General features: G+C 44.2%; 1 protein-coding gene across 5 annotated transcripts; it reads right to left on the reverse strand.

The window, feature by feature from the left end:
• Nucleotides 1–24,581, reverse strand: gng12b (guanine nucleotide binding protein (G protein), gamma 12b). Of its 5 annotated transcripts, none has more exons than XM_070961541.1 (5): nucleotides 24,395–24,581; nucleotides 23,565–23,609; nucleotides 18,622–18,683; nucleotides 1,835–1,955; nucleotides 1–1,740 (listed from the first exon to the last, which is right to left on the reverse strand). In XM_070961541.1, exons 4-5 carry the CDS (start codon nucleotides 1,925–1,927, stop codon nucleotides 1,615–1,617), a joined length of 219 nt encoding a protein of 72 aa, XP_070817642.1. In that variant the 5' UTR covers nucleotides 1,928–1,955; nucleotides 18,622–18,683; nucleotides 23,565–23,609; nucleotides 24,395–24,581; the 3' UTR covers nucleotides 1–1,614. The 5 variants fall into 5 exon arrangements, with proteins under 5 accessions (XP_070817642.1, XP_070817641.1, XP_070817643.1 ...); XM_070961540.1 differs by having other exon boundaries at nucleotides 23,565–23,643; nucleotides 24,395–24,557; XM_070961542.1 differs by having other exon boundaries at nucleotides 24,156–24,557.
• Nucleotides 24,582–25,543: the final 962 nt, after the last annotated feature.

Here is a 25,543-nt window from a genome sequence, read left to right on the forward strand (position 1 = left end):
TTAACCCAAACAACACATTAAGTTTTAATTCAAAAAGTTGAATTAATGTCGGGAAACAGAAGTTGAGGTTTGACTGAAACAGTTCAAGCCTATGAAGTACATTAAACAGTTAAAAGCAAGCTCGTACTGTGGTTCACACAGACTGCGCTACAATATTTATGGACATTTGAGAGATGTAATTCATTATTGAACACGAGTCACGGTGGAATATGATGTGGTACACGGAGCTAAAAGCCTATAATAAGACTCCCTTCACCTAAGGGCCTTTCTTATTCACAGTATTAGACAACAGCACTTATGTGACTAGAAGGTATTCCAGAGGTTGAAGCTGGATCACTTCATTTTTAAGGCCCTGGCTGGTAAACTTGCAGAGTTAGTTGCTTATGTTTTGCATGAGCACCAACACAGAAATGACATAACGTCACAGCGACAAACTGCTGGTCGAATGTTCTCATAATAAAATCAAAGTTTTAGAGCAGCTGTAAATGTGGAATGTTTCAAACTCAAGAGTATAACAGTCATCGGGTTTTTATTTAACAGGAAACTGCTGGAAAACAATAAAATATTGAGTAGGTAGATCTGATAAGATGGCACAGATTGGTCCTGTTTTCAGCAACGATGGCCTCATAATGAATATTTCTGCATGGAAATAAAGGATTAGCTCACGCAAAAGGGTCATGCATGATGTGCAGTGATCTCAAAGGTTCAAACTGGTACTTTTATCTGTACGTGTCTTCTTCAAAGAAATTTGGGTAGAAAGGTTTACAATCATCTTTAAGGCAAACGAGTAAAAAAAAAAACAGGAATCTGCACTGTTTGGTCGAAAGAATTCACCCTCTGGTACTGAAAGTTCACTTACGCTTTGCATTGGATTCAACTGAAGGTTTTGAGAGTCTGTCATAAAATTTAGTGTCACTTATCATAAAGTTCTTGCAAATTGTTTCTCTCTGGAAGGGTTAAGTTTTGCACATCACGACGATTTAAACTTAATTTCTCTATGTTAAGACAGAGTTGTAAACAATTAAATGGCCAATTTTTAGACTTTTTAGATTTCTAGATGAAAAAATACAAATCAGCAGATGTGCATCAGGAGCAAAGGACCCCCACTCTTTCCATCTGCCTTCATGTGATGACGGCACAGTTTACTTATCAGTATCTCAGGTGGTCCTTATCAGCAACATCAACTGTTTCCTGATGCAAGCCTGATGAGAGTATCTGAATCTGATTGGACCAATGATTGAGGCGGCTCGTTTATGGACCCTGTGATAATTAGTCAGGGCGTCCACCATTCACAGGCCGCGGTCTGTGGCCTTCTACGTCTTGTCAGATAACAATGCAGAGAAACAGAAGCCACCACCGAACCTTTACATGAACTTTAACTCACCTTTGTTTGAGCTAAAGCTTTGATCCGAGGCCACGGCTTCACACTTCTGCCTGTTCTTTGGTGCAACTATCTGACTGCAAGGCAAAGAGGAATACGTCCCTTGAACCGCAGCAGGCATGAGAGAAGGTTAGGAGGGTACACGGGCCTTAAGGTAACCTGTGAGCAGTATTACTATCAGCTTTATTCCACATAAGAATCGAAAGGAAAGCAGCAAGAGTTCAGGTGTTCTCCTACAGAACAGTGCAAGGCTTCTTGTCCTTGAAAGGGTTTTCTGAAGCGGGGATGCCCATCAGCAGTGGGTCATTCTTCGCATGTTCTCCACAGTAGCGCATCAGGTCTGACGAAGCCTTGGACACCTGCAAAGACAAAGACACACCAGTCTACCTGAGCATACACGCGGTAGAAGTCGAACACTCAAACTGGTGTGAATGCTTATGAATACAAAGGTACCTTTATCCTCTCAATGCTGGCCTCTATCCTCAGCTGCTGCACCGTCCGCCTGGCCTGAGCGATGCTACTGGAGCTCTGCATTTTTGATGACATCGCAGTCTTTGGACAGCTGTGCTCAAACCTGGATCAGGAAAAACAGCCAGACTTTATGTACTTTTATTAATTAGTGTAGAGATGCAGTTGGTATTTGCACATGAGAAACCAACAAAGCCACAGTGTATTGAATCCATACAGATGATTCCTGGCAGCAAGATGTTCTTGTAGGTTTAAAGCAGCTGCTGCTAAAAACACTGCTGACACCATCGCTGTCTTCATACTGTACAAATTCAACACAACACCTACACTAGCTTAGCTTAGGATATGGTATCATATTGGTAACTACTAACCTTATTTAGATGTCAACATCCCCGATTTTGTCTAGCTTTGCAATTCATCTTGTTTAATATATGCATAGTACCAATTCTACTAAGGGTAGTAGGATATAAGAAATTTTAAGGTTTAGTAAATATTGGAACATATCAGTCAGTTACAAGATACTCATAAGAGATCTGAGGTAGTTTGGAAGCCTTAAAAGTGGAGCTTTATAGACGAATATCATGACATAATTATTTTTTCCAATAAGTTTGTATTGGGAGTAGCAATGAGTATGAAATCTATTGTTAGCTATGAAGCTCAACACACTGCTTAAGTAAAAGCTTTGGTTGGAGTAGAACCACAGAAACTGTGTCATCAGCATAAAAACTAATGTTAGCATTAGGAAAAATAATGTTATTTATGTATAATGTAAATAGTTAAGGGCATGGGGATAGACCCCTGAGGCACCCCATAACTGATAGAAGGATGACTTGGCATCACCAGCCAGTAGTGTCTCCCTTTAGCGTTAGCATGAAACCAAGTGAGTGTGACATAGACTCGAGTTTGTTGAAGAGTTTGTTTACGATTGAAAGTCTCACATGCTGTTGATAAGCCAGTAGAGAAACACAACATTGCTTTTATTTGTGCAACTGCAGGCAAAAACCAAACTGCAATGGCGGCACAACATTCAGTGAGTCGAAAAGGGCACGCAGTCTTTGCCATGATGGAAAGCTGAATAATGGAAGGTAGCTCCTGGGATCACTGGCATCAGCGCTCTTATGTGATATAGAATCAGGGCACTTTTACATGTAGGCTAATATTTCCATGTATATTTCAAACTTGCAGCTATAATAAGACTCTGCAGCCATGCTAGCAGCTCAGTGCGGCACTCTGACACAGCCGTGCCTCGACCTAAATACCAACATCAACATGCTAACATGTCCCCAGTAACAATTCTAACATGCTAATATTTAGCTAATAATGTTTACCATTGTCACGAACTTAGTTAAGCATGTTTCCATGCAAATATTTGCCTTTGCATGAAGGACACTGAGCAGCTGTCAGTATTTTATGTTCAGTTTAGGTGTTTAAAGTTAAGTATTGGACTGATTAAGATTTGATATGATGATGGTGAAAGATGAAAAGTACATCACTAAGTAATCATTCTGTACGGGGCATGAATGTCTGCACCAAAATTTGTTCTAGTCTATCTCATAGATGTTAAGAAGGCACCAGAGGAACAGTCTTAATCACTTAAGTCAACAGCATTCATCATCTGGGAGCACGAATGACAAGATTTCATGGTAGCCCAGCTAAAATTTGTCCCTGGAAGCATGCCAAGAGCACGACTCTTAAAAATGTAGATGATAAAAAAAACTATTCAAAGCTGCACCTTAGGCTGCAGGATAATGAAGCTTTGCGCAACATTGCAGAGATTATAAAAAGAGAGATTACTAAAATTTTACTGCTCAAATGTCTGATGTCCACAGCTGTGCAGCTTCCCAGAAATGACAGTTGACTTAATCTGGAATTGAGTCAATGTGCGTAGAAGTTGTGGCCCAACCTAACGAACTCTTGTTTCACAATTCCCACTTCCAGGATACAATGGTTTGCTTTTACCGGCCCATTACGTCACTGCCTCTCACTTGGAGGACAGGCTGCGCAGTTGCAACTTCTTATCTACACAAACATGACTTCTAAGAAACAGGAACAACTTCTCATGCAAGAAGAAGAACAAGTGTTCACGCTGTATTGGAATACAGATACATGTGGTGTTGAGCAATGAATGAGAATTTCTCTGTGTAACCAACAATTATTCAACACTGATAGCTTGCAGATCTTGTTCCTTGAACAAATAAAGAAAACACACCAGAAAGTGGCTCTGTGGGACTGACAAAAATAATCCTTGACATGTGCTGTGGTTAATGTTTGCTCTGTGCTTTGGTGCAGGATATTACAGAGGAGGGGGACACAGAACAGAAGGGAGATGAAACATGGACTACAGAACCGACTACAGAAGGAAGACAAGACCATGCATCCCTTTAATCCCCCCACACACTCCCTTCCGCTTCCTCCACAGGAAGCAGTATCGCCAGTTACCCTCTCCAGTTTAAATGATAAAATATGCGGTGGAGGCTTTAAAAATAGAAGCTACTCACATGGGCCGGTAACCAGGAGGGACGACTGAGGCTTTCCCAAAGAAAGCATGAACCCTTAAACAGCAGTTGCCCTTTTTCAGAACAGAAAAGCTGCTGTCGTAGTTTCTGCTTTCTTGACCTGTGCACTCATTGTTCCAGGGAACTTAACACTTCACACTTGTGGCTCTCTCGTCAACACAGCTGTAGTTTTCAAGCCCTCGGCTGCACCAGCCAGGCGTGAGTGGACGCAGGAGAAGGGAGAGCTGCGTCACGGGGGGGCTGGTCTTCACCCCCCAGCGTCTGTCACATAACGCTGTGTGACGCCAGCGGCTACTACAGAGCTCTGTGAGGGGGCACTCCAGGCATAATGAGCTGTAAAAGACTTTAACAAGGCTCAGTGTTTTCTGTTTTACTGCCCCATTGTTGGGTCTGTGGATGCACCGTTGTCTTGAAAGTGGCACTAATGCAACAACAAGCAACAAGCAACCTGACCACACTTATAGCTGCTCATTTTATTAAATTTAATCACTCAGCTTGTGTCTGCAGTTTCTTTCCTTCAAACTCGTTTTCTCCATCTTGTCATATTTGCTTGTATACACACAATTGCTGCATTGCATTTAACTCAATCACAATGCAATGTGGGCACAGCCTCATGCATTCATCCATACCTGTCCTGCTGTAGCTGGATGATAAAAGTTGCACTGAAACAACCCATTTGGCTTCATGCAATTACAGCCTATTAACATCTCACGTGGTCATACGTACAATACACACATGCACGTATGTCTTGCAACTTTTACCAGAATTGATGTGAGATAATAAACGAGTGGGACAGATCAGTAAAAAAAAAGCTGATCGGTGGAAATAAAGCTACCACAGATATTCCACCAGTAGTCACAGAGCTGAGGCCTGTGGAGATTCTTCCCCTCAGGCCAGCGGTGCCAGATGTGGCATGCAGTCTGCTGTAGTCAGCGTAGCAGAGGTGAACGAGTTTAGAACACACACTTGCATCAGGATTGGTTCATCCCCGCGGTGTCGGCACACACAGGCTCTGCTGTGCAGCTCTGCTCAACGAGCTGTCTGATCCAGTGAGGTCCTCAGCCCTCAAATGTGCTGAAGTTCAAGTAATCCTCTGTTTCAGGGGAACGTGGTGGCCAGTTTTACAGTAACCCTGCTGCTTCTGAGGGATTATAACATTCTCACTGACTATATCTGCTTTTAATGGGCCTCATCAATGTGGAAGCAGAAACTGCGACAGCAGCCTTTCCTATGGAAAAATAACTCCCTGTGCTGCTTAATATTACAAATTAAAGGAAGAGCTAAACATTTTGATAAATACATGTGTTCACTCTTATTATTATTATCTTCCTGGGATTTACACAATAACAATAAAAACACACTTTAAAATCCCTCAGAAACAGTAACACGAGAGAAAGCAGAACAAGCCGAATGACTACATCTGAAAAAACAGACATTAGTGGCTGACGCTGAAAACCAAAACAAAACTGTCTGAGACACACGTCATCAAAAAGAAATCAAAAAGGATCCAACACAGCAATCAAAGTAACAGATATGTGGGATCCATCATTTTGTTCTGGTCTGTGTGATGTTGGTGTGGAGGAAACTCCGACCAGAAGCTCCATCAAGTTCTCATCATGCCATTTGTCCACAGACGTGACACCAGACGCTCTCTTGAAAAACAGTGTACACGAGTCTTTCACAAACAAAGTGCGGCGTGTTTGAAGTTTTTTAGATCTCTTTCAGCAGCACAAGTCGAGGTGTGAGTGAACATCAATCACAGCAGGAGATGGAACATGTACCGAACGTTTCCATGAAACCGCAGCGTCCGTTCCCGTCATGGAGACAATGTAATCAGTGTGATCAGACCAAGACAGTAAGTGATGTAATTAACATCCACTGATTTGGCTTTAATGGCCTGTTTAACTGATATTCCATCTCCAGACGAACTGAGCGCAGCGGCATTAGCACGATCATTCCTACGACCAAAGCCGACACACTTAGTTCTGGAAATGTTCAGCGCTAATTTGTTCATTCTCATCCATTTAGTAACTGTGCAGCTCAACATGTAGATCCTCCCTCAGCCCCACTGATGCTGGTGAAGGACAGAACAAAGCTGAGTCATCAGCATACATAATTTACTGAGATTAATATGAGGAGATGCTCATATGTCTGTACACTACATTTGAAGCTGCAGCCAGTAGCCGGTTAGCTTAGCATAAAGACTGAGTGCAAAGGGAAACAGCTAGCCTGCCTCTGACCAAAGGTTCAAGATCTGCCTACCAGCAGCTCAGAAACTCACTAGTTAACACATTTTATTTGCTTTGTTAAATTCCTATAAAACCAAACTGTATGAGGAGTTATAAGTGTGCGTAACTATTGTCCACTGTTTCCAGGCTGAAGAGCTAAGCTAACCATTTCCTGTATGTAGCAAGCAGACATGACATCAATCTAACTCAGCAGGAAAGCAAATAGGATATTTCTCAAGATATAGTATTTATTGATTTAAATGTGAGACCATCTCTCTCTGCACTGATCACGTAGCCTGAAGCAAATTCAGAAGCCGCATGAACGAAACCTGAAAATACATGTTAAGCTAATGTCTGTTTGCCATATCATTTAATTTCAGAACGAAGAACTAAAACAAATGCATGAGTCAAACAAGTCTTCCCTCTTAATTCCAGTGAAACAAACAGGCAGGGGTGTTTGTCACTGCAGGGTGTGTGATTCTTTCTATGTGCACTAAGCCTTTAAAATCCTTCCAGCCAAAAGAATGTCTGCAATGCCCTCAGCTGTGGCGTGCGCGTCTGCATCCAGCATGTGTACTTCTGTGGTGAATGTAAACACGTGGCACACTGAAAGCATTGATAAAATATATTTGAAGTCTTAGAGCCGAGTGATTTCTTTGATGTGGCTGAGGGGCTTTGCACAGGTGGGCTCCCAGCGTGCCGGCAGAGACGTTCTGCAGTTTACGACAGCAGCTTTGGCCCTGTGGTGTGAGACTGCTCAGCTTGGATCTGCTGCCTGAACAAACACACCAACACTTACATCAGATTCAAATCAGAACAGCATAACGGGACTAAATGTGCACCTGTGTGCTTAACACTGGAGAAATACTCATCCAGTTTGTGCACGAATCTCCGTCTGCACGATACAGCCAAGAACTTTCTAACATCAAGATGAGCCACGATATGGCAAATGCACGCACAGTCAATTAAACACTGATCGCGCTGCATCTAACAAAAACTTTCAGTAGCGATTAACTGACAGATGATAGTGACAAAAGCTTGGCACAGTTAGATGTCTTCTGATTGCCTGTTCAATTAGTGTGACATATAGAGAATATCTTAAACGTCCACTGATGAGCTTTTTCTGTAGCTTTCAGCAGCATCTGCTGTCATCACCTGACTTCAGTATGCTCCATTATTTTCTGTCAAGAGTGTAATCAATTCCTCAGTTTCAGCACTTTATCAACCAAATGCTGCTCGGTTCTCAAATTTGTTTTAGACTTTTTCGAAATTCATGTTTTTCTACTTTGGACTGATTTTTGGACAAAACAAGCGATCTGAAAATTCTCCCTTCAGCTCTATATTCTAACATTTTAGAATAAATAACTGATCAATTCATAGGAAAAATTGTCAGATTACATTGGATGTTAGAATGCATCTTTGAACAAGAGCTGACCAGGAAATAAAACAGCAAAGAGAAACTCAGTCAACAAACATATGGACACGTGAGTGATGTTTCCCTGCAGCCTTGGTGAAACGTGGACCTATAAACACACTGGACTGTGTTCCACCATGAGTTATATCGTTATACAGAGTCATATATGACATATCTCCTCACCTCATCAAAACATCAACTTCAATAACTCCTTTCTTTTATGATATTTAGCGTAATAAAAGGCAGCACAAACAAGCCAAGGTGCATTTTGCTCACAGATTACAGAGGTGTTTTCAGAGTCTGATAAACAGAAGGCAGGCAGAGCGCTGCAGCCTAAATGATTAGTTATCAGCTGTCCAGTTCCAAAAACGTCGGGCCATGGGACACTGAGCAGCTCCATTATCTGTCCGCTGCACTGCTAAAGTGCCTGGCAACAACGGCGGCAGGCTCCACAGTCCGCTCCTGGACCAGGATCTGTGGCTGCCTCTACAATAAGCTCTGAGGCTTAGGCACATTTGAGAGGCACGGTGACAATGCAGACAGGCTATCAGTATTGTGCCACGCTCACAATTGCTGTTGGGCATTGTGTGGGACAGAGGCACCGGGCCAGGAGTGCCGAGCTTTTACAAGTTTAACTGCGCCCCCATGAGCGCTAATCTCAGACAGCCTGATGCTATCTGGGAGCCAGACTGTCCAGTCAGGCGTGCAGAGGAAAGAGACAGAGGCCTCCCAAAGAGAAAACAACACGCGGCGTCGCCTCCGACTTCTGCTGGAGACAAACTGTATGAGCAACATTCCAGTCTGTGCAGGAACATCATCGATTACGAGCTTTGATGGCGACAGGTTTGAAGAGTTGCGGTGTGAAGTCAGCCGACATGAAAAGAAACACGGGAGGCTTTGGTGTCGACGCTGCCGACTACAACAGGACACGAGGGTTCCAAGCTGTTGAGTCACAGTTTCTCTCGCCGCTGAACACCTTTCACCTGAGTGCCTTCGGTGAGGTCATCTGTAGGACAACAGATTCTCACTTGGGTTTCTGTCATCCCGTCCTTTCTTCCCACCTGGGCCCCATGTGCAGAAAAACAGGTTTCTTTGAGTGTGTGTTTGTGTGTGTGGGTCCGGTCACACTGCCTGCACGCCAGCACAGGCCGTTTAAAAGTTCAAAGCTTTGCCTAACGTGCCTCTGATTGACTGAGAAATAAGTCCATCTATGGCCCTCCACAGACACCCTGCAGTGAGGAACAGTGAATAACATCCATGGATTAGCGCTCTGTTTGAAGTTCGTGATACTTTTCATGCGTCAGTGGAAGACAAGCAGCTAAAAGTCCCCGAACCAGGTGCTGCTCTCTTCCACTGCACATCATCATGCATGAGCTCAGCTTCTTCCCTGCTCTGCTTTGGGAGATATCGCATTGATTTGGCGCACAGAGAGCAGAAATGAACGGCTGACGCAGAGAAAATGCTTCACCATGTCTGCAGCTAAATCTGGAAGGCCAGATGCAATGCATTGTGCCACCAGCTGCTTCTATTAATAAAGAAATGCTGTCATGCAGATGGGTGTGGGCGGGGGTGATCATGCAAACCTGTTGCATGTGGAACATGCACTGTGGACAAGAGTAATGAAAAGAGCTTGGAAGCAGATGTCGCGTGTTTTCTTTTTGCAAGCGTTTCTTATTGTTTTTGTTATTCTAAAATCAAATCGATGTGATCATGTTTCTCGCCACGCTAACGCCATTCGGCTGGTCTGTCGGTCAGCTGGTCCACAACTTTGGTCGAGACCGTAATATCAGCATTGGTGGAATGTCATTAATTAATGCAAAGACATTCAGGCTCGTCAGAGGACTGATCCTGATGTCTTTGATGATCCCCCGACTGTTCCTCTAGCGCCACCAGAAGGTCAAAGTTTCCACTTCGCCGGTGGAACTGCACCATTGACTGGAAGGGCAGCGATCTGCTCCATGGGACGCTTCACGGGTGGAACATGGACGTTCGCAGGATGATGGTGACATTTAAACCCAAACCACGATCTTCTCCGAAACCTAACCAAGTAGTTTTGGTGCCTAGAAGGGAGGAAACGTTCCACAACGTTAATGATGAAGGTCCAGTATGACCTAAACCAAAGCGCGACCGTTTCACACTGTTTACGATGAAGCTCTGGGACCAAGGTCTGTTTCACAATGTTAACCACGAGGATGAGGGTGCTCCAGTTTTAATTTCCTGGCACACAAAGCGCCAACTGTAAGACTGATAATGGCCAAATTAACTTTGGTGGATGTGAGCATAAACAAAGTCCTGCATCCAAAACGTGTGAACACCTTTACGCTTTCCAGACCCTTACAGGGAATGGAAAAGACTGCACTTATACAGCACTTTTCTACTTTAACAGGCAAACCCTGATGTTACCTGAGGACGTTACCTGATCATCAGGAGCAACTTAGGGTTCAGTATCTTGTCCAAGGACACTTCAACATGTTTACAGTCAAACATTCGTAAACTAACATGAAGACCGTTGGAGCTCTGCTGTGTTACTTCTGTCTTTTTTCCAGACTGTTTCATCTTCACTTAGATATTGGAAACACCTAATAACTCTGCTGTCATCACCGTAAATCTTCTGAAGAGAAGAAACCGTCTCAGCTCTGGCGGAACGGCACACACGGCTCGAAGAAAGAGCCCTCCGGGCACAGCTGAGCCGAACAGTTAATGAGCCCTTAGTCAGCCCTGTCTGCTGCCTGAGCCGTCGCTGTGGGAGCCGTCACGCCGCCTGTCTTTGCCTTATCTTGCTGCACACAGACACTCAAAGACAATAGAGCCATACAGTGGGGCTCCTCCAACAGACAGCTCGAGAACTGCTTTGTGGTTTGCGTCAGGTAAAAGTCACAAATTTGATGGAGGCTGCATTGTATCCTACACAGCTGAGTGTGTGCATCTGTGACTGTGAATGGTTTGTGTGCAAGGTGGGCCAGGCTGCTATTTCCTGCCGAGTGGGAGACATGAAAGCGGTGAGATTTTTATGCCGTTGATATCTCTGCTCAAACGCAGCAAGCTGTCTCCACCCTATCATGGGAGAAAAACTCCCACCACCAACAAAAACTTGCTCTCAGCAGTTGACTGCATTCGTCGAAATCCCCCGAGGAGGGAAAAGTGAGCAGGGCGGAAAAAAAAAAGGCCCACTCTCTCCCACCAATACTTCCTGGAGCCCGGGGCAGTCCTGGATCTGCATGGGTCTCCCCGACAACTGAGCTTTGTCTAGACAGAAACCAATGCTCCACTCACTGGATAGGAATTCAGTAAACCCACAGGCCCTCATTCTCACACCACCTTTCGCCTGCCGCTCTCACATGGCACCAAACAACCAAGTCACAGCTCTCATTGTTACAATAATCCAGCGTTTACACTGCAGCTAAATGCACCACCCTGTCAGTCACTGAAATAACAAAAATCAGTGCATTCTGCAAAACAAGGTGCAGTCTGTGCATGAAAACCAGCCTCTGTGCTTTGAACTATGTGGGAATGTAAAACAGGCTGCAGAAAATTCCTCTCATTCCAGCTTTAGCTGCAACACACGCTGATCACGTTCACATCCAGCCTCAAAATCAGTATCATGGGATGCAGACAGCGCTGTGTGGAGAGTTGATATCCGTCCGAGAGGCCGACACCCTTCTTGGACGCGGTCGGTTGCTTAAGGATAAACATCAGCAACTCTTCCTCTGCAGACGTTTTCATGCGCTCACTCCTGACACCGAGCCCTCACCTTTTCCCCACTTCCAAACACTCACATGTCTAACGAACAGACAGCCCTCCCCCAGCCCCCCAAACACACACACACACGTACACACACACACTCTTTTACATGCATGCTAAGGTTTCTTCACATTCTTTCTTTCATTATTCGGTCTCATGGGAAGGTTTATTCATAATTTCCCCTTCCTGCACTGTTTTCCAAGGAGATTCAGAAACAATCACCACCTCATAGACTTGAATTTAACAAGCAACAGAGCTGCAGAACAACTGATGACTTTTCATGTGTGGCTGTAAGAAGGATTGTACGATGAGACTGATCGTAACCCTGAAAGAAAGCCTCCAAAATGTCTTTACCGTTCAGATTTTGCACATTTTATGTGTTAATGTTGTTCCATAATCATCTCTAAACTGCTGGATTTGGCCAAATTCAGGAGGGAAGGACTTTGCTTTGTTATGACGTGAGCATGAAAACTTTAATTAACATTCATTCATTTTCAATTTAGGACACTTTACACAACGGATACTTCATTTTTTAAAGGGTTTTTGAAACTCTCTTTGAAAGCCACACACTTAACCTTGCAGGATCTTGCAGCAGTGAGTCTTTTCATTTACTGCTGGGAGATTGAAATGGGAAAATATCAACTGTCAGACATTTCGTTTGTGGATGAAAGAATGAATGAACTTCTCCACAATGCAAGGATCAATGCATTCCAGTTCCACAAAACTAGCATCTATAAGATAAGATGGATGCATGCATGACTCTAATACAGCAAAGTTTTTTCAGTGGATCAGAAAGTATCTCTACAGCTGTAAAAGGCTGCATGGCAGATTACTGCATGAGCAGAAAGAGAGGCTGAACGGAGAGGAAACGAAAGTGGCTCTGTGTAGTTGATCTAATCAGCACATGCACAGCACTGAGGGAAGGTGGTGGAAGGTGACTGGGAGACTTCTTCACTGCTGCCACCTGCCTGCTTATCACGACGGACAGAAGACAGAGTGAGAGACGCAGAATAAAGGGAGGGCTGGGAAAAAACCTGCAGCCTTCTGACCTCAGTAACAGGAACAACTCTTCCACCTCCCCCTCTCTTCTCCTTCCTGTGAACTTTGGAGCACCCCAGAGCTGAGTGAGCACTAAACTGAGCATAATGAGCAGCTGTGGGGGAGGCAGAGGAGAGGGCTGTGGACGTAGGAGGCGCTGGGGTGGACACCATGTCCACAGTGTCCTTTTAAGGACGCTCCACAAGTGGCAGCAGCTTTTGTCTCATGACATCTCTCTGATCGTAAGCGTGGAGTCCTGTCGCATTAGTAATCTGCACTTTGGTCCAACACGTCACCAGAGAGTGTGCATACACAGTGAGACGAGACACTGAGAGCAATGAAACAGGTATTATTAACCGAGAAAGAATCCCAAACATCCACCTGACCCAGCTGTGCACAAGGGTCACTGCAGACAAAGTGCACATTTCTGGAGCGAGCTCAGGGGAAAGTTTCTGCTGCTCAAAGCAATCACTTGTTTCAGGGAGATATTTGGAAAATGCATGAATTTTACAATCTTTAGGGGCACAACTGTGGATTTATTTATCCTGCAAGTTCAACTGTGCACTTCCTTTTAGACAGAGAAGCCTCTTAAACTTATACGACAGCTATCATTACCGGTTAAATTGGAGATTTGACAAAAAAAACATTAAATGAGATTATAAAATATGATGCATTTCAACCATGCTAGCAGCATCCTATCAGCTAGCATGCTAAAACACTGCACTAAAATGGTGAACACTGCATTATCCTTGCTAAACATCAGCATGTTAGCATTGCAGACGTTAGCAGTTACCTCAAAGCACAGCCGCACAGAGCCACTAGCACGGCTGCAGACTTCTGCAGAGAAGCTCTTCTGCACAGCGACAGCACGTCTGCTGCTAAACACCCTCTAATCATGACCGCAGGGTCCTGACAATAAACAGTCCACACAGCTCGCTTTATCTGTCTAAGTGTGGCTGTGTCCACTTTGAGACGCTCCTGCGCCACGTGTCTGCCAGACGAGAATTCCACCCTGATCTTTCCTGCGGGAGCCGTTCAGGGAATGTCGGCCTCCAGTTAACAAACATAAGAGTCTGGCAGTAAAGAGAGGAAGACCAAGTAGCAGTCGGGATGTCACCCTGCCCAGAAAATCTGCCAGCCACTGGTTACATGCCTGGAATTCTTTTCTACAAGCTGCTCTTTCCTGCTTTGATTTTTTTCTCTGAAACATTTTCCTCCACCAGACAGTGGCAAAGGAAATATTTTCCAGTCCAGAAATAAGTTGCTTTTAATTGCATTGCCTTGTGAGTATACACTTGGTGGTCTGTGCTGCTGTAAGAATGCGCCTTTGATTGATGTTCATTAGGGGCGAAACAGGGTGGTATGCTGCTCGGCATTGCAGCCGCGTTCCATTGGAGTTACACTGTTCTGAAAACAAACCGCCGCAACCGGCCCGCACATACTTTCCCTGTGAGATCCTGGCCGGTGCTTTGAATGAATACAGCATTATAATACTCCAGAATGCATGAGTGAAAAAGGTTCAGTCATCATTTGAACTCTGCACCAGACCAGGTTTGAATATCCTATGATGCACGTCGTTGCTGACTGAGTTAAAGCTGAACTTGTCTTTGGGGGGATGAGCTGCACATTTTGGATCATATGGAGGTCATCAATGCATTAAACTACACATGTCTCCCTTTTAAGCAGCAGGCTTGTCCAGTTTTCTGTGACCTCTTGACGACATAAATGTTCTCATTCGTGTTAATGATTTACTGCAGCGTGATAATGTGTTTTCAAACGTGTTGAGTTTACCTTTCATTGTCAAACTGTTCTGGTGGTTTTGTCATGAGACTGTTCGGTGACAGAGCTTGTTAGAACGTGTGGTACTCGAGACACAGAAACAGCTGACATGAGGGCTGTGAAGTCTTAACCATGCACACAGACTGACCATAATGACCGTCAGCATCACATGCAGGCACTGATCTGCCCCTGAGCATCCTGCACACATAAGCCAAACATGTGCACGAGCGAATGCAAAGGAGAGGACATGCAGACTTTTCATCTTTGCCTTAGTATGGCTTTTCTCTGCCCAGAGGTCCAGACTGAGCGTACACGAGCTCCTCAGGAAAGTCTGTTCTTCAGCCTCTTCTACTAACTTTCACTTTCATTTTTTATCTGTCACATCTTTTATTCTGTTCATGCAGCCTTTTACAGCAGTCAAGAAACTTTTTGACCGATTTAGTTTGAATCATTCAAAAGATCTTTCCTATATTTGAGCTAACTCCTCATCAGCATCTGCACATAGAAGAACAAACAAAAAACAATCAGAACCAATGAGGCTGATGGGCGTATCTTTAGTTCTGCAGGTATTCAGTCTAAAAACAATGCGTCAGATTGATTGAAATTTGGAGCTGATGATGGCGCTAGATGAAATGTAAAGGGATCCTCAAACTGCACGTCATCATAAATTTCACCAAAAACCAACGTCAAATGTCAACTTCATGGTGGCACTAGAGGAATAGTTAAGAGACCAACAAAGTCATTACTGCACGTCGTCTGAGGGCCACAACCGCCTGTGCAAAATGTCATTTGCGTCCATCCAATAGTCGTTGAGATATTTCAGTCTGGACCAAAGTAGTGGACCGACCAGCGCATCCCCGGAGACATGACGCTAGCATGGCTAAAAACAGTCTACGTACATGTAACCCTGCTCGCCATTTCCCCCTCTGACAGAGGTGAAGTCAGCACCTCGCAGGCAGTTGTGTGAAAATTCTATCCATGGAAACAGGATCTGCAGTGACCTAGATGATGAGTGGGCTGATAACATGTCACAAGCAGGCAACGGGAGGGGGGACATGGTAATTACACATCTGACACTGCTGTAATAATTCATTCACGCTAATGGTTTTGTGTAGGAGCAATGTCGGCTGGGACGGACACTCTACTTCCTTCCCACGAAGCGTCACACGGGAAATGCTCGCGTGCTAATGAGCTCCATAATGCTACAACTTCAGTGTTAATTCAAAGCATGTGCTTTACACTGCAAATATTTTTCCAGGCGAACAAGAGAAAAGTCCAGCAGCTGAAGGAGCCTCAGATGGACTCTGCTGAATCTCTGCGTGCCCTGTGGCAAAAACTTGTTGAGGCTGTTTGTCCTACTTCAAAGCCAACATGTGTCTCCATTATAGCTGTGCAGATAGGACAGCTAATCTCAGGCGGTATCTGCATGCATCCAGGCCACTTGGAGGCCACCCAGTGCACGCCGATCCTGGTTTGAATTCCCAGAGTTAGAGCCGCGCGTACATAAATAACATTAAGAATGTAAATCTCTGGAAGTCTGGAGATTTATTTTTATAAGCGAGACAGGCTGCAGTGCGGTTCCTGAGAACAGAAGAAAGCTGCCAAGGACATCGCACATGGGAACAAAGGGCTTCGGATGTATTCCGTCTCGTGCAGATCAAACAGGTTTTTCCTTCCACTTCCGTGAAAAAAGCTGAAGTGTGACATGTGTGAAATGAAAGAAACCTACAGCTTCAAGTGCAGACAGATGAGCTTTTTCCCTCAATCTGAGCACACGGTCACAGATGGAACCTGCACCCACCAAAAACAAAGAGGCAAAGCACACAACCGGCGCTGGCTCGCTGTCATGGATGCAAGCCATCGGAACCAGTGATCAAATGAGTATTAACCACACTACTTCCTGCACAGGGAAGAGACACTCCCGCCTCTGCCCATGGCTAACCAACATGAGTAGGAGTGTGTATGTGTGTGATGGAGGGGGAGTGGGAAGGAGACTTGGGAGGGGGGGCTGTTCAGGAAGCGGACGCAGTGCAACCGAGCAGAAGAAAGGAAGATGCCCATATATGAGCAGATGCTTATGAAACAGGATGGAAGACATGCCTGAAGAGGCCTAGGATCTCCCTTGGGTGCGACAATAATGCAGTAAATGTGTAAACCTCCTCCTACATGTGTAAACACACACCCTGGAACTCAAAGCTCCAGTTTCATCCTGCCCAAGCTTTCATTCAGGCCAACATTTCACAGTGAGCAGCCTGCCTGAGACTTCGCTGGTTTGTCCTGATCCTACAATCAGGATCAGTTTCATGATTTGCCACCAGAAACAAGCCGCTGACCTGCAGCCTCAGTGCTGGGTCCATGAGCAGAGAGCAGGTTTCTGTTTGTGACGCTGTGCAGAACAGGCCGATGTCCTGCAGACACTGAGCAACACACCTGCACGCTGGCAAAAAGAGCCTTTGTTTAACACCTGTGGGCATTACGCAGGTTTAATTATGAGCAAGGTTCATGCAAGTAACCAACCAAGCTGCCTCTGGGAACGAATCCCTTCTACTGACCTAAAATCTATCTAATGAATCACTGCCTGTTCCTAACATGTCAAATTAAACTAGAAGTACAAAAGTATGATGAGGAAAATGTACTCAAAGTATCAAAAGTAAGTTCTCAATGCGGAGAAATGGCTCCTGTGACACTTAATGAAACGCCATCATTACTGCAGCATATTAGTGGATGCATTCAAGTTTAAAACTGTATTTTTCTGCTGCAGTTTGTTGAGGTGAAGCTACTTTTAAACTGTTTTTATTGGGCTGCAACAATAATGATTATTTTCATTATGAATTAATCAACTGGTTATCGTTCTTGATAAATCCATTTATTCAGCATCACAGTCAGCATTAAGCAGAGCTCAAAGTCTCCCTCAGAAATCCAGTCTGGCTCGTATTTCCCCTGTGGAGAGGAGTCAGAGTTTTCTTCACTGTACTCATGTATGTGCAGAGCATCACCTGCATGAAGAACTGTGCGTTATTAATCAAGACATTTCCTGTTTAATAAGACACTGAACACACGTTCCTCACACATAAATTCCAGACATCTGCAAAGAGATGTAAGAACTAAAGCAACACTGTTGAGAAAGAGAAGATAAAGAAAGAGGTTTTTGGATGATGTATCAAAGTTAGTGATTGGCCAACCATTCAGCTCAGCAGGCTGTGCACTGCAATGATGAAGGACTTTCTTAAACCTGAGGAATAAAGAGAATAGACTGCCCAACACTGCCACCATGTGGAGGACAGACATCAGCACAGAACACAGCAGGGTGTTACTTCAGTGCCTGCTGATCAACGGATTTAAGGAGGGTGTGGACCTAAATGTGGTCAGTGAGTTTTTGCAGTTTAACACAGCTGACATCTGACTCATCCCCAATAATTAATAGTTAATTATAAACACATTTTAAAAGATAGTTAAAAGACATTACTGAAACGTCCACACTTAAATTTTGGCCATGATCAGCTTCCAGAGAAAGAAACAAATGATTAATATTAAGTCTAAAAAATGTCAGTTACAAAGCATCCATGTTATCGACAGCATGTAAAAACAAAGACTCTATGCTGCACAGAATCGACAAACAGAATCAATTAGCAGAACAAAAATGTGCTGAGCAACAGTTCTTATAATGAGTTCATCTAACGAGACAAACTGAAAAAAAGAGGCGTCAAAATCAATGCAGCAGAGGCCAAATTGTGGTCCCACATATGGGTCAGCTCAATAATTCAGGAGCATACGTTTCCCATAATGCAACCTATAGTACTGATGCGTCAGACCCTCAATGCCTGAAAAATATCCACGTTTCAAACTCAAACCTGAGCGGAACAAAGAAAAGAGCCCTCAGGGTAAAGCCTGTTTCCACCAGCAGGGGGCAGCATCGCGAAGTCTGAGCGGAGATATGACAGACTGAGTGGGATGAATAATAGATGGACTGCTGAAGACTGTTGGAGCAACGTTTGTTACCTGAGCTTTCTCTCAATTACAGTAGAGGCTGTGCGCAGCCTGCTGACAGACACTGACCTGTGAGGGAAACGATCTCAGCCAGCAGGTTGTGGGTTCCCGTCGGTGTGACCAGCATAAATCTGCAAAGAAAAGCAAAGGAAATGAGCACGTTTTCAAGAGCAGGGAGTCAGATTCTCCCACCAGCATGAGCGGAGAGGTGATGGAAACACGTTTTCACTGTTTTTTAACGCCTCATCGCAAACACTGACAGATTTCTGGCATGCAGGAAATTGTTGATCTGTTGGTCCTGTCAGCAGAGGGCAGACAAAACCGTGAGAGCATGAGGCCCCTCATGGTCCAAGTCTCCTCATTATTAAGGGAAAACACAGAGCATGCCAAATCTCCAGCTTCTGCTCCATTTGCATTCATCACCACGTTCCAGTGAAACCAGTTCGATGACCAGTCCTTTGGCCTGAGAACTGGGGGGGAGTTTGGTGGAGTGAGTTAGAGGGCAGACAGGCCGAAACACTTCAGTTTCCTTCAACTGTTTGCCTGCTTTTCACATTTCTCTTTTATTTCAAGGCTGAATTCATCAAACAGTCTCTTCTATGTATTCATGACAATTTGCAAAAATCTATTTTTAGCAATCAAACTTTGAAGACCTCGGACTCAGGAAGTCATTAGAGGCTGTCTGATACTGGCAATTTATTAAAGCAGTAATAATTAATCTTCAGCCACTAGGGGGCAGCAGAACACGCTGAGACAAAATACTGCTTACAGCAGCAAACTTGTTAGCAACATTAGCATTTATTTGAAGTCACATTTCTGTCCACGTGGCAAATACAAGTCTAATATTTACTCTGCTGTTTGCTGTGCTTAGAGAGGGAAATGTCTCTCTGTGATGCTGCTGAATAGGTAGTGTTCAGAGGTAAGGCAAGGCAAATTTATTTGTATAGCACAATTCATACACTAGGCAATTCAAAGTGCTTTACAGAAGCATAAAAATACATTAAAATCATACATTTCAAAGAAAGAAAGAGTAGAAGAGAATAGAAAAATAAAAATAAAATACAATTAAAGGAAAATTAAAAACAGAAGCCAGTAAAAGACAATAATTTAGCATTTAGAATGATTAAAACCATTGAGCAAATACATTTACTTTAAGTAAAAGCTGTAGCAAATAATGATGTTTTCAACCCTGATTTAAATGAGCTGACACTTGGTGCAGACCTCAGGTGTGCAGGGAGGATGTTCCACAGGTGAGGAGCATCAGAACTGAAAGCTGCTTCACTTTGTTTGGATCTCATTCTGGGAACACACACCTGTCCCTGATGACCTGAGGGGTCTGGATGCTTCATATGGAGTTAATAAATCTACAATATATTTTGCTCTGAGATCATTTAATGTTTTGTAGAGCAACAGTAAGATTTTAAAGTCTATTCTTTGACTCACAGGAAGCCAGTGTAGTGGTCTGAGGACTGGTGTGATATGGTCCATTTTTCTGGTGTTTGTAAGGATTCATGCAGCCGCATTTTGGATCAGCTGTAGTTGCCTAATTGATTTTTTGTTTAGGCACATAGAGACTCCATTGCAATAGTCCAACCTACTGAAAATGAATGCATGAACAAGTTTTTCCATGTCTTTTTCCATGTCTTCCATGTCCATATTTTTCAGGTGGTAGTAGGCTGATTTGGTAATCAGCTTTAAATGGTTGTTAAAATTCAGGTCTGAATCAATAATTACACCAAGATTTCTGGCTTTATCTGTTGTTATCAGAGGGTTAATCAGAGCTTTTTTCGGTCAGAGTGAACCAAAAACAGTAAAGTTGTGGGCTGTAAAAACTAAAACAATGAGCTGAAAGGCGCTAAAAGGCTTCACAGAGCTGAGAGGAGCTGCACTGAGTCTCTGTGGTCATTTATCTTTTTTCAACAATTCATTAAAGATGTAGGAACCTGCTGTCACTGCCGACTATCATTCAAACCCAGAGGAATTCATTACAGTCAGGTCCTTCTGAATGTTTTAAAAGTGCAAAACGTTTGAGAGGAGTCAAACTGTCCACATTTCCAAAAAAAGTCTGTTTTTGACCACATATGTGAATATGCATGAACGTTAAATGGTTTGAAAAATACTGAACGAGGCTTTAAAGTCAAGACGTGCTGCTTTCAAAGCCGCGCTGGTCCACAAAGGACAGCTTGGATTCTGCTCGTGTTAGTGTGAGAAAACAGGAAAAATAAACTATGTCTCAACTATTTCAACCTGAGGCAAAGCCGTGAATACGAGCAGAGCTGGAGCAGAAACAAGTTGTTCTGGAAGTGAAATTAGTTTTCACCTATACCTTCACACATATGAGGTGTGTTAGACAGAAAACATCAGCAGGACACGCTGACACGAGCTGCTGATCTGGTCAGCAGCACTCAGAGGTCTGTCGCTGCTCGACGCTGAAACCAAAGATGTTTTATTACCTGCTGTGTTCCAGTTTCTAAGCAACCTCTCACTTCCTTGTCTAGTTTATAATTGACCATATGTCCAGAGTCAGCGCAGGTGGTGGAGGCCTGCTGTGTGTTTCAGGTCAGCACGAACAACAATGCAGCCTGACGGGAACCAAACACCATATAATAAAGACAATGACATCATTGTAAAGGCTCACATAATGAGTATTTACAAATCTGAGCTGTAGATACGACAACACGCACTTATCTAAAGACTCAGCACCTGTGGAGTCGAGACAATGAGCCCTCTCCTCTCAGGTAACACTGACAGCAGCAGCTCTGCGTCCTCAATTCAGCCATTATGGTGATTATAGTGATTAAATGTATTTTTATGTCCATTATAAGGGGAAACATTTAAGCAGCAGGTATGTCATCTTTACTAACACTGGAGCATTAATCACGGCTCATGCTCACCTCTCACTTAAAATACTTAAATGTGCAGCGTTTGCCACTGTAAATACGTGCCCAGGATCACTTTAAATGTGTGAATTTGATTGGCTATTTATTTATAGCGGTCACATGTTCAGTAGGTCTAGCCTAATTAAAACACACTGAACCAACCAATTACACATCAGAGCATACGTCACCCACAGGAGCCAGTCGACGGCGGAGGACACGACAAGATAATTCAATTTAATGACAATGGCTTTATTAGGAGACTCGTTCCCCTGATGCTGCGCAGACGCGCCGCAGTCCCGGAGCTGGTTTGTAATTGTTCAGCGGATCTGCAGATCATGTGGCCCTGATCTATAAATATCCCTGTGCAGCATAAGACAGGCCCCACAGTGTCAGTGCGATCACACACAGGGTGACAGCAGACGGCGGCCTGGCTGCCGTCACACAGGCCCGAGTGTCACCCAGCAGGGGGAACGAGCCACATCCTGTCACAGCGACAGGAAGCAGCAGGTGACCGTGAGTCCCCGGGGTGCCACGAAAGCTCATTCAGAAAATTAAAAAGCCTGTTAGTTAGATTTTAGAAGGAACCAAAATGCTCATTTCACTGCTCTCTTACGCAGAAACAGCAAAGGACGACTAATTTCTTCTATGCTGCCGCCACGTCGCCAGGGCAGCGCTCCCGCCAAGTCAGATCTCTGCTTTCATTCCCCGAATCTGTGGAAACTTACTGTGTATTGTACCAATAAAGGCCGGCCTGTAACAACATGCTGCGTTTGATAAAGCTTGACACTTTGTTCAGTGTTTTTGGAGTAACAGACTGTAAAAGATGGCAGAATAAATCACATAATGTGAACATTTACAAGCATTATATTGTGGGAGGAGGCAGGCGGATGTGCTCTCAGATGGAGGAATCATCTAAACGCTGATGCTTTTCAGTCCGTATGATAGACTGCAGGCCACCAGCTACACGAGCATCGCTGGTTATTCTGTTGAGGGACTGACTGACAGAAAACAGCAGCAATTCCTCATATTTGAGAAGCTGGAAAAGATCATTTTCATCACTTTTTCAAGCGATAAATGACTTACAGTTCAGAATGACTGGTCTTTTGAGGACTACTCAGTCTTAAAGGTCTAAAGAAGCACGAGGACAGGAGCTGCTCTGATGTGCTGAGTTAAAATAAAGACATAATGATATGCTTGGTCACTGCCTGCTGGCCAGCACACAAGATGCAGCTCGTTGTTCCAGCCTGAATATGATTAAAAACATAACTGGGACACGAGTGTGCATATGAACGTAGCATCAGAGTAAAAACTGAGCTGAGCTGAGCCTTCATCGCCTGTGGATCAGCTGTTCGAGTGCCGAGCAGCCTCACATGTGTGACATACGTGCGTTCAGCTCCGGCGAGGAGGCTGGGAGCTGTGACGTGAGTCAGCGCAGCAGAACATACTTCACATGCTGCTGTGGACCGACAGGCTGGACGCCGGCGGCTCCGCTCTGTTGACTGGGAGCATTCTCTGAAGGTCTTTGTGACCAGAGCGGTGACGCACACACCAGCTCCCCGGAGGCCGAGCGTGGAATTTGAGTCGAGGGGTGGGGGGGTGGGGGGGCAGGAGGGGAAGGGGGGGGGGGGGGGGGCACACTGTCACGAGATTAAACCGAGCTAAGGCCTCTGCTGGTGACCCTGGAGTAACCAGGCAGCGCGGGCAAACCCTCGTCAGCACCAGAAACCCACTCAGGTGGAGTCAGAATATTCTGCTACACCTTCAAAAATACTTCCTGCCTCTGGGCTTAGCGTCACATTACAAGCTTTCACTGTGCAGACCCTTCAGATCAAACTCACCAGGTTCAGGTTTAAACATGGACCACGAACATTTACCAGAGCAGTAACTTAAACACACGTTAGACTGTACTGTAAATATCTATCTGGAGGTTTAATGGCAACTCCACACTGCAGCTTTGTTTTCTGCACAAAAAGCTTCTTGAATGTCCTCATCTTTGCTATTTAAGCCACCGTTTCTGGTAAAAACCTCAGTGTCCAGCTGTGGATCCTGCTGTTATAAAGTTTGAACCAAACACGAACTAACATCAGCTCAGACAGGAAAATCTTTATTTTATTATCACAATGTCAAACTTACCAACAGCTGTTTCAGAGGCTTCTCAGGTCAGAGCAGGAGATGAAGCTGCAGAGCGAAGGCGGTAACAATCAGCTGTGTCCTGACTCAGAAAACAGGCTGCTTTAGTTTAAAAAGACAAAACACTAACTGATCTCAGGTCAGTAGCTTTGGTTATTCTGTCTCAACAAATGGATCACTCATTTGGTCCAAAACATGTCAGAAAATACTGGAAAATGTTCTTAAATAATTTCCTTTAGTCAGATGTGATGTCTGTAAAAAGCTTGTTAGGTCCAACTTCACAATATTCACATTACTTTGACTTAAGACAAAGACTCAGTATTAGTAAATCCAGGCACCTGAGAGCTGAAACCAACTGTGGAGAAGAAGAAAAACAGATGGTTTCCCAAACAAGCATCCCTCATTTCAGCTGATGCAGGTCTATAAGCTGAGGTGGTCACTTCAGTCGTCCAACAGGCCAAACATCAGCCTAAAACTGAGCTTCACGCTTCCTGCTTTCACGCTTTTCTCTAATTCTCCAGAGGTTCAGGTGTTTCCACCTCTGAGCTGAGCTTCTGAATGGCTCAAAGAGAGCTTCATCACGCGTTTACTAACCTGTTTGTGAACCTCTCCGACATCCAACATCCTTCAGCTCCTCAAAAAACACTTCTATAACATCTCCGAGAAGGAGCTCTTCTCCTCCGGCGGCCTCCCGTCATCCAGGCTGCTTCAGTCCGGCAGAAGGATGCAGCCTGGAGGCCACCGTCTACCAGCTGGTCTTATTTAACCGCAGCGTTGCTGTCATGTCACGTTACAGGTGCTAAAAGCTTCGTGTAATCTGCGCTGATACTCACCTGGGCTCGCGGATCCGACACAGCTGCTGTTTCTTTTCAAAGAGGAGCCATGAAAGAAGGCGCGTGCAGCTCCGTTCATCAAAACACGAGGACGAAAAGTTTGACGACGCAGGAAATAAACAGAAGCAGAGCTGGAGTGGAGCTCAGCGGACAGCCGTCTGCTGAGGAGCCGCTGGGCTGGACTCCCATCTGCACCGCGTCAACAGCGCCCCCTGCCCGCGCCGCTGCGCACTGCACACACACCTGCAGGTCATTTCACACGTGCAGCCTGTATGAACGCGTCACATTACAGAAAACACATCAAACACTGCAGGACAATACAAAGCATAAAGTCTGCTTTTATTTCTGTGACATCCCAAATATCTCATCCAGGACAACAACACTCCACAGACAACATACATTTTCCAGGAAGACACATAAGAGCAGGAAGAAATAAATGACCACATTATAAAGTACTACTACGTTCTTACTGAAAACATTTGAAATAATACGTTTTAAATAAATTGTACAGTGAAAGGAGCTGCTACAAACCTGCAGTTTATCTTGATGAAGAGCTTTTTTCCTCACCTCCCAGGCTCTCTGCAGGCAACCGGCTGATCTAAATGCTGCACATGTGAAGAGGATGATGAAGGTTGTAACTCGTCTCAACCAAACAGATGAAGGAGATGCTGATCGGGCTGAAGAGCCGAAACAAGGCAAATATTTGAGAACAGCTGTACGATCGCACCGCGAGGGTTTAATAATGAGGATCCAACATGTGTTTGCTTTTCGTTACATTTGCTCATACAAACTAGATTAAAAACAACATTAAAGAGCTTTTTTATGATTCTCCAACACTAATTCATGTTCCTCAAAAATGAAAACTCTAGATTAAGCAAATCACTTAGAAACAAGTACTTTTTAAGGAAAATATAAATAAAAAAGAAAGAGCTCACATGACATCACTGTGCACCTCATAAATACATGGGTTTGAATATTAATGTTTACGTAGACATTTAGCATATCTCATACCTCAAACTTAAGGAAACAAATTCACATCATTATACTGTGGGACGCTCTCCTGCTACAGTCAGATTTAAGGAGGCCAAATGTAGTTAGTGGGCCCTATGAACCCCCTTTAATATAATTACTAACATATTTTCCCATATT

The sequence above is a fragment of the Chaetodon trifascialis genome, chromosome 4 (genome assembly GCF_039877785.1).
Source record: "Chaetodon trifascialis isolate fChaTrf1 chromosome 4, fChaTrf1.hap1, whole genome shotgun sequence".
Taxonomy (NCBI): Eukaryota; Metazoa; Chordata; class Actinopteri; order Chaetodontiformes; family Chaetodontidae; genus Chaetodon; species Chaetodon trifascialis.